The sequence below is a fragment of the Marmota flaviventris genome, chromosome 9 (genome assembly GCF_047511675.1).
Source record: "Marmota flaviventris isolate mMarFla1 chromosome 9, mMarFla1.hap1, whole genome shotgun sequence".
Lineage (NCBI taxonomy): Eukaryota > Metazoa > Chordata > Mammalia > Rodentia > Sciuridae > Marmota > Marmota flaviventris.
In genome coordinates, this window is record NC_092506.1 from 52538922 (window position 1) to 52548632 (window position 9711).

At 42.0% G+C, this 9711-nt stretch overlaps 1 protein-coding gene across 10 annotated transcripts in view; it reads left to right on the plus strand.

Moving 5' to 3' along the window:
• Irag1 (inositol 1,4,5-triphosphate receptor associated 1) overlaps window positions 1-4455 on the plus strand; it is a 118725-nt gene extending 114270 nt beyond the window's left edge. For all 10 annotated transcript variants that reach the window (XM_071616389.1, XM_027942254.3, XM_034636610.2 and 7 more), the window contains one exon: window positions 1000-4455. In XM_071616389.1, coding sequence (XP_071472490.1) covers window positions 1000-1243 — 244 coding nt within the window. In that variant the 3' untranslated portion in view covers window positions 1244-4455. The remainder of the gene's footprint in view (window positions 1-999) is intronic.
• Window positions 4456-9711: the final 5256 nt, after the last annotated feature.

Sequence of the window (9711 nt, forward strand, 5' to 3'; positions counted from 1 at the left end):
AGGGTTAGGGTGGGATTCTTCCCACTCTAGTAGCCTGTTTGGGGGCATGAAAATATAGCTCTAAAGAGTGACTCCATTTTGGCATTCGGTCATATCTTAATAGGATCAAAAGAATCTAAATAGGACTGAAAGGAAATAAGGCTTGCATTTCCAAGCTCTACCTTCTCAATAATTGTGAAAATAGCTAGTAGTTTTCATATCAGCCAGCATGCTCTTTTTTTATTGCCAAATTGTGCCTGAAATGATCTGATGGGGTTCTCACATGTACAAGAAACAAATCACTGTTCCCCTATGGCCTTAATATGGGAGGCAAACATTCTGAGCATTTGGCCCCTTTCTAAGGAGTTGAGTTTTTCAATTCATGGCAAGTTTTCCACTCTCTACTAACTCTGCCTGAGAGCTCCCTTCTTCTCAGCAACAGGCCTTCTGGTGGAAAATCAAGCTGCTTTTGAGAGCTTAGCACAGTTCTTCCTCTCTGGACACAGTTGGAGATGGAACTGAGAACAATGAGTTATGCTTCTTAGCACTGATGCAGGGTACAGGTTAGAACTTGGAACGGATAGCTAATAAAGCTAAGAGCAGTGGCATGCTGGTGCTATCTGATCCATGGGAGTATGGATCAGCCAACCTTGCACTCTGGGGCTCAAGAGAGTGCAGATATCAGTGATCATCCCATGAATAGATTAGAGCATGTGTGAATGGGTGAATAATCAAACAAGTAATAGAATGTTCCTGACCAGTAGCTCTCACCATCAATGCTATAGACCAGTGGTGTCAAAACCATCTAGGGAAATGTGACTATAGATTCCTAGACCATAACTCTGGAGATTCTAATTCAGTAGGCCTGAGGTATTTTGAAAAATTGCTGCCAAGATCCATGAATAGCTGAGAACCACTGCTCTGGATAGCATAGGAGGAATCCCCAGACAGAGAGCATGGGTCTGGGCATCATACATTGGCCCAATATACTAAGCCCTCCACCTGTTTTTTCATTGACAGCAAACTTGAAGAATTGGTCCATTTCTTACAAGTCATGTATCCCAAACTGTGTCAGCACTGGCAAGTGATCTGGATGATGGCTGCAGTGATGCTGGTCTTGACTGTTGTGCTGGGACTCTACAATTCCTATAACTCTTGTGTGGAGCAGGCTGATGGGCCCCTTGGAAGATCCACTTGCTCAGCAGCCCAAAGGGACTCCTGGTGGAGCTCAGGACTCCAGCATGAGCAGCCTACAGAGCAGTAGGAAACCTGATTCCTAGCCAATGCCCTGCTCCAAGACATCAGCCACCACCTTGTCCCCAAGTCTAGTGCATCAGGTTCAGGTCCATGGACGTCCTGCCACCCCTCCCGTTGGGGGATGAGGAGGGCTTCTCTTCACACTTGGCACCACTGTGGGAATTATTCAGACCACAGTAACTTGATGTTCTTGGAGGATCAACAAACCTGTTTGGAAAAGCATCTGGTGGATGAAAAAGTGACTGTCACCAAGGAAGTCTAGGCAAAGGGAAGGACTCCTGATCCTAGCTCAGATGGCTAGGGAGAATTAATACACCTTCACTGGGGGACAGTAAGAAGCTCACTCTCCCCTTTTCCTCTCAACAGTTGGGTACCAGGAAGAATTGTGCTGAACAGCTAACAGTGGCCCTAAGAGTCAGACCTAGAATTCCCAGTCACACGTGAATATTTCCCAATTCCCATCTCATTTTCCATAACACTCCTTTGGCCTCTCCTTTTCCCCTTCAGAATCAGTTTCTTTTCACAGAATAGGAAAGGTTTCTCAGAAAAATGGACAGGCCGGATTTAGCTCAGTGCTTGAAATGAAATATGGGAAGATGCAAATCAAGGTCTGTGCATCTGTACACAAACACAACACCCACAACACGCGTGTGCACGAAGCCAACAACCCTCCAAAAGTGTGCTCTAAAGAAATACGATGCGTGTCAAGCCAACCCATAGATTTTCACTCAGTGTGGGGCAGTCACAGCACCTGTACAGTGAACTATCCACACAGAATGAAGATGTTTGAAAACTTGTGGCTTCTATGGCAGACTTTCTGGTCTCCATGTCAGATGCCAACTCTAAGCTGCTGTACAGCACAGTCTGTTTCCTATTTGTTCTCTCCCTTTGAAAGTAGTTAACCCACCTCTCAAGTGAGCAAGGAGAAATGGTGTGCTTTTAGCTTCAAGCTTTCGATCTAGGGGGGCCACATGCAAGGGGGAAATTGCACTTTTGGGCTTCCATTGCAACAGGATTTCCAAACCTCGCATACGCTCCAGAGCATTCCCAATTGTTCAGCACAGAGCTGAAGGAGCAAATCTCCAATTTGATGTCACTCCCCCCCTTTTCAGCCACTGCCTTCATCAGCCCTCATCAGTTTGGTGGTAGTGGTGGGTGTTGGCTTCAGTATGGGTTCTATGTGGTTGCCTTAGGTTTTGTTTGCTATTATTTACTTTTGCAGCCAACATTCATATAGAACTTACTCTGAGCCAAGAACTATTCTCAGTATTATTTGAGAATATTAATTCGTTTAGTCCTCAAGGGGGAAAAAAAACCTCTGAGATGGATATTATTCTTTCCATTTTCAGATAAGGAAACTAAAGCACAAAAAAAGGTAAATAACTTGTTAAGAACAAACAGTAAATCATGGAGCTAGCTCTCCAAACAGGGTGGACTGTTTCCAGGGACTGTACCCTTAACCCCCCGCACTATATTGCTTCTCCAGTGGTCTCCTAGCTGGATGCCTGTCCTTCCAATCTCACTCACCCAATTGGTCCTTCAGCTCTTCCAAGGCACCTCTGCTTCCCAAACTATGGCTGTTTCCCAAACTATTGATTCCCAAATTATGCTGTTCTAGACCTTCAGTGATTAGTTTTTCTCTTGCTGTTATTTTCTTTTGTTCACTCTTTAGGGCCAAGTGCAAAAATCGCCCCTCCATACAGGCTTTAATGACCTTTTTCCCACACTCTCCCTACACCCAAAATAATGGTTCATACCCTCTGTGCTTTCTGGCTCTTAAGTATTTTCATTATTTACCTATACCCACCATCTATCACCATAATTTATTTCTATTATCTGTTCCTCCAAGCATTTTTCCTCAAAGACAAGAACCATGTCTTACCCATCTGTTGGGTAGGTACCTAACATGGTGGCTGATGCTTGGGAGGGGGTCATTAAATTTTGGTCAAAAGAAGAAGTGGAACATTTAAGGTGGTGGAGAGCACCCTGGGACTGCTGAGATTTTTGCAGTTTTCCCAGTACCAGCACCAGCACCACCTCCATCTCTACGAGAAGAGTCACATTTTTGTTGACCTGAGCTTGTTTTAATATTTCTCAGGCTATTCTGTGAAGAGCAGGAATGCAATCAGGCTAGCAGCAACACTGTTTCCAAGTTCAAGGATGGGCTCAACACAATCACTCCCTTCAAATAGTCACCTTTAGTCTAGACCCCACTTTAAAACTGCATGTTTATTGAAGGGGGTGTCCTTTACAGTGGCTGGAAAATGACTGAGAGAGAAGCCCAAACCAGGGTTGACCAAGGATGTGCCATTAAGGTAAAGAGGTACAGACAAAGTGGAGGAACTTTGGAGACATGGGTGGATGGTTTACCTGGCCTCTTCCAACAGGCACAGATACAACTGAAGAAGCTTTAGTTACACAAGGCCCTCAGAGCCAAAGGCAGGCTGTGAATGGAGATCCAGAGAGAACAGCTGTAGAACAAGACTCTAAATGGCCAACATCCAATCTCAGCCCCCCATAAAAAAGGACTAGGCTGAGTTGGCCCATTGCCCACTTGGCATAAGGTTCCCATCCCTGTTTCCAGGTGAGATAAGGCAAGGAGAGCTGGTGCTGATAGCTTCTGCACCTCCAGCTTCCCCTACAGAAAGGCCCTCAGAGAACTTCAGACACAAGCCCTCGCCCACAATACTCCATTTGTGAGTAAGGAAAGTTGAGGAAGAGGACGCTCCAAACGGGAGCATAAGAGTAGCCATATTTACATAGGCATGGCTGAAAAAGTACTCATCAGTCTGTTTTTTTCTGGAAGCAAAGATCAACCTGAAGTAGTTGTATCTGCTGCCAAAGCAGTTGTGAAAGGGAAGAAGACCTGTATTTCTAATATGACATTGATCTGAAATAAAGTTCCCCTCAAAATGCCTCTGACATTGCTGCTGGAGCCTTAGATGTCTGGTTGCCTACCTTCAGTTACAAAGTGATGTGTGGTTTGCATCATTGTTGACCTCACCTCCTGAAAGTCCTTCACTTTCTGGCTGCCGCAAAGTTGTGTGTGCTGCTCCCCATGAACAGCCTGGCAGAGTCAAATGGGAAGGGAGACGCTGGATTTGTGTATCACTGGCTGTCAGTTGCTAATGTTGTTAAGCCTCACACAGGTGTGCTAGCATTGAACTATAAAGTGTCACATACCTGAGTTTGAAAAATAAAAGCACATTTCTAAACCTTTGGCAGCAGCCAAATGCCTCTTCATTTTATGGAGTGGAGCCACAATCTTATTCCAAACCTGAACAGGATTCCTTTGGATATGAGTTCCTCCCAGAACCAAGCCAGAGGTCCCCAGCTGTGTTAGTCAGCTTTTTTATCACTGTGACTAAAATACCTGACAGTAGTAACTTAAAGGATTTAAAGGAGGGAAGTTTTATTTTCAGCTTACAGTTTCAGAGGCTCAGTACATGGTCAGCAACTCCACTGCTCTGAGCCTGAGGTGAGGCAGAACATCATGACAGAAGAGTGTGATGGAGAAAAGCTACTCAGCTCAGGGCGCCCAAGAAACAGAGAGAGGGGAGAAGTCAGGGGAGCAAGATATAATCCCCAAGGGCACACTCCCAGAGACTTACTTCCTCCAGCCACACCCCACCTGCCTACAGTTACCACCCTGTAGAATAATTCTTTCAAATTATTAATCTATCAATAATTCATCAATTGATTAGGTCACAATTCTCATATTCATTTCACCTCTGAACATTCCTGCATTATCTATCACATAAGCTAATTGAAGAACATCTCATATCCAAACCATTAAGGCAACCATTGGGTCATTGTAATATGAGTTTACCTCACAGGGGCTGGATCAGTTCCTGTCCTTCATTCTTTGCCCATTCCTGGTTCTAGTTTCCTGTTTCTTCCTCGTATATGATTTTTTTCATTAATATATTTTACTATGTGATAGAAAAAGTTTTCACCAACCCTATTTCCATTTTCTTTTTTTAAATTTATATATGACAGCGGAATGCATTACAATTCTTATTACCCATATAGAGCACAATTTTCGTAACTCTGGTTGTATACAAAGTATATTCACACCAATTCATGTTTTCATACATGTACTTTAGATAATAATGACCATCACATTCCACCATCATTTCTAACCCCATGCCCCCTCCCTATCCCTCCAACCCCTCTCAGGGGAATGTGGACCATGTGGATCTAGTGTCCTAAAAACAAATTCTTCTGCCTAATATTCCACACTTTGTTCATTCTCTTTTCTACTGCTCAAAATCAGAGGATTCTGAGGAGGCGTCTGAAGCCTGATAAGATAAGCAGAACCCCTGAATGGAGCAGGTCTCTGATGCGTACTTACAACATCAAACTGTGACAAGAGTAAGAAGTAAAAGTTTAGTGTGTTAAGCCACTAAAAATCAAGAAAGTTTGTTACAGCAACTTACCTATCCTGAAGAATGTATATATTTGTACCTGAAATAGGGGTGGTTTAATAATAAAATTTTAAAATTTGAGAAAGTGGTTTAACAGTCAAGTATTAAACAACAAGCTAATTTGGGGAGCTGGAAAGATAATGGCCCATATTGTAAATAAAACAAAAACATTTGGTGAAGTCCTACCCATGATAATTTGAAAGGCATTCCATGGGTACCTTATAATTCTAGAAGAAGTGAGTGGAAGAACAGAAGCATTGGAATATGTGAGCCTCTATTGTCTGCCTTTGGCAAGCTATTTCAAGAAAAGGTAGCACTTGCGGTGCTGGGATTGTGGTTCAGTGGTAGAGCACTTGCCTAGCATTTGTGAGGCAATGGGTTCAATTCTCAGCACCACATGTAAATAAATTTTTTAAAAGGCCCATCAACAACTAAAAAAGTAACTTAAAAAAAAGAAATAAAAGACCAAAATAAAAAAAAAAAGAAAGAAAGAGAAGCACTTAGGAAAGAATTGCCTATTTTGAAGCAGAAATAAAAAACAATATAGAGAACTTGTAAGGACTTAAGGGTTAGAAAACCTGATTCCTTCTATATCCCAAACAAACTAAATACAAGTTAGAGAGAAAAAGAACCACTAAAATGTCTCAGTTGAACAGACCAACTTAGCCTTATGGAAAAGAATAGATGCAGGATGTGGCTCTCCCATTAGTGGTTCCAAACGAAGTTAGGTTAGCCACAAGAAAGTATTGGGACAGGTAAAGCAGAAACAGATTTAGAAAATAATCCTGACAGAGGATTTGTGCTATGATTATTGGCACATGGAAGAAAATATATCATAAATCTATATTTGTGAGGGAATCATATTTACAAAGAAACATAAGCCAGAACTGAAAACCTCTTCAGAAAACCACCACTGAGATCCAGCGCTTAGGCCAGTGAGAAGGTGTGCTCCATAATAGCAGCTTCAAATAAGGCCAATAAAGATATATGATGAAAGGCCTCCTAGAAAGAAAACAAGGGCCACAGAGATCAGTGGACACTGGAATTTCAAAGTAGAATCGGGAGCTAATCAAGGGCAGGTCACGGTGGTAGGCAGAATTTCTAAAATGGGTTCCCAAAGATGCCCCACCCCAATCCCTAGAGCATTTGAAAATGAGATATAACTCTTTAAGTTATGTCGTAACTTTCACATTATATGGTAAGTTGAACTTAACATAGAAGATTATCCAGGTGAGCTCAGTGTAGTTACATGAGCCTTTCAAAGCAGAGAGCTTGCTCTGTTTAGGAGTGGAAATTGGAGAGATGAGAAGGACTGAAAAACTCCTTCAATTCTGCAAGCTAAAAAAATCACTGTTTTGAAACTGAAGGGCCTCTGGGAAATCAGGATCTTATTTCTATAAACTCAAAGAAATGAATTCTTCCATCAACTTGAATGAATTTAGAAGTGGATTCTTCCCCAGCATCTCCAGTAAGAGCCTACCCCAGCTGATATCTTGATTTCAGTCTGGTGAGAACCAGAGCAGAGCTCAGCTACAGCCCACCCAGACTCTGAGCCACAGGAACTATGAGATAATAACTGGGTGTTGCTTTAAGCTTCTAAATCTGTAGTGATTTGTTATGCAGCAATAGAAAACTGATATGACTGTGTTAATGTACTTTTCACCATCATAATGAAAAATCTGACACAGACTACTTATGAAGAAAGTTTATTTTGCTCACAGTGCTGGAGGCTTAAGGGCAAGGTGCCTACGTAAGCTTATTTCTGGTGGAGACCTCTTGGTGAATGGCAGGTGGCAATGGCAAGAGTGTGTGTTGGAGCATGTCTGTCCAAGAAGCAGAGAGAAAGGACGGCAGGGCCAGGCTTGCTTCTTACGTAACAACCCGCTCAGGAGAACTACCCAAAGGCGTTGCATGAGAAATGCCTTACATACCCAGTGTCCTAAGGACCTCCCAAGGGACTCACTACTTCCCAAAATAGTACATCTTGGAGACCAAGCCTTTAATCACAATGGATCCTTGGGGAACATTCAAATCACATCCAGCCTATAAAAATGACCTTGATAGTATACCTTCATTGGTAGTCCAGAATACTATGGCCTGCTGACTGCTGTGACTCCCATTCTTCCCTTCACCCCTGGGAAATTTTATTGAGGCCATCCTGTTTTACAATCACATTGGGGCACGGGGGTAGTATATAACTTGCTTAGTTCATAGGTCACCAGACAGCAAAGTGCCACTGCCAAACCTGATAGGGAAGACTGAGCATAACAGATATCGTGTACTTTGAGCAGGATATAACCTTGGATTTCCTCCTTTGAGACTAGAGTACCGTATTCTCCATGGGGGGAGGAACAGCAAAGCCAATATTAGGTGATCGGAAGAACCAACTGTAGCAGAGACCTCTCTGTTCACCAAATTGTTTTTCCTTTTACTCCTGAGCACATAGCTAGATAGAACTCCTTTGCAGTTAGGTACAACATGTTACATACTTTCGGCCAATGGACTATTGGTGGGAATTATATATCCCAGGCCTGTGACCTAAAACAATTTCCAGCACCATCCTCTGCACTCTCTTTCTTTGGTTGCTGGCTCTATGTGAAGATCTTGGAGAAAACCCAGAAGTACTACTAGGTGATAATAGAGCTACTCAAAGACTGGTGGCAGGACCTTCAGCCTCTAAATAACTGTGTGGGAGTATCTCTCCACCAAACAGACACCAAGCATTACCACCATCACCATGTATCAGCCATTGGATTGTGACATGAAAGAAATTCTTAATTTATTAAGCCATTGAGATTTGGGGATGTTTGTTATAGCAGTTAGACTACACTAATGCTTTTTATTTTGATACTAGGGATTGAACCCAGGGACATTTAACCACTGAGGATCTCACTAAGTTGCTTAGGACTGCACTAAGTTGCTGAAGCTGGCTTTGAATTTGTGATCCTCCCACCTCAGCTTCCCCAGCCAATTACAGGGATTACAGGTGTGCACGACTGTGCCTGGCTAATACATTTTTTAATGATCCTTGTAATATCAGGTACCTTAGAATTATATTATTGTGTTATTTCTAAATTCATATAATTCAGTTTCCTTCTTTGACAGATAACAAACTGACAGAGAAAAATTATTGACTTACTCAAGGTTACATAGATTATGAGTGTTAGAACTTAAACTAAAATGAAGATATTACCCTAGATCCAGTACTCTGGGTCTTACCAGTACTTCTTTGTGTCACATCTCATTTTTTACTGTTTAAATTAGTATTTTCATGTGTCAGATTAAATAGGTAATCGAAGGTCTCATCTGGCTCCAAGTCCATGACCTCTGGGATGGGCTCAGTCCCTATCAGGCCTGGCGGTGGCACTTTGTGGTCTGGTGACCTACAGACTTTTACTCTTGTTTTCCATATGCAGAGAATAAGAAAATCGGCCTGGGTATTCTGTATTTCCTGCTTTCTTTTGAAATTTCGTGGTTGTCCTTTTTATTTTCCTTTATTTTGCACATCTAATTGGGCAACTTTCTTCTTTATGGATTCTCCTTGATGACAGTGTAAACTTCTACCTACAAGTAGACAGTGCTGCTGGTTCTATTTCCTTATCCTGAACACTCTCTCTCAAAATGGTGAAGAGAGATTCTCTGGCAACATTTTCTTTATGCCTCTCCACTAGAGCTTTTTAGCTCTTGACAACAAATTCTTTCAGAACTTACCATAAGTGGAAGATCTAGAAACAGACTGAACATATTCTCACTTAACAAGAGAGGCAGCAAGTTCTGACAAAGAATTTCCAATTACCTTCCAATGGCAGCTTAACTTCTCTCAAAGGAGGTATATATATATGTATTTTTTTTCTTCCCTTCCAGAAACTGATGATTAAGCATCAGCACAATTATGCAGACTCCCTTTATCCAATAATTCCCTTTCTGTATATTTGTTTCAAAAATCAAGTGTCTTCCAAAAACCAAATTATGGAACCAGCCTAGGTGTCCCTCCACAGATGAATGGGTCAAGGAAATGTAATTTATATACACAATGGAGTTTTATTCA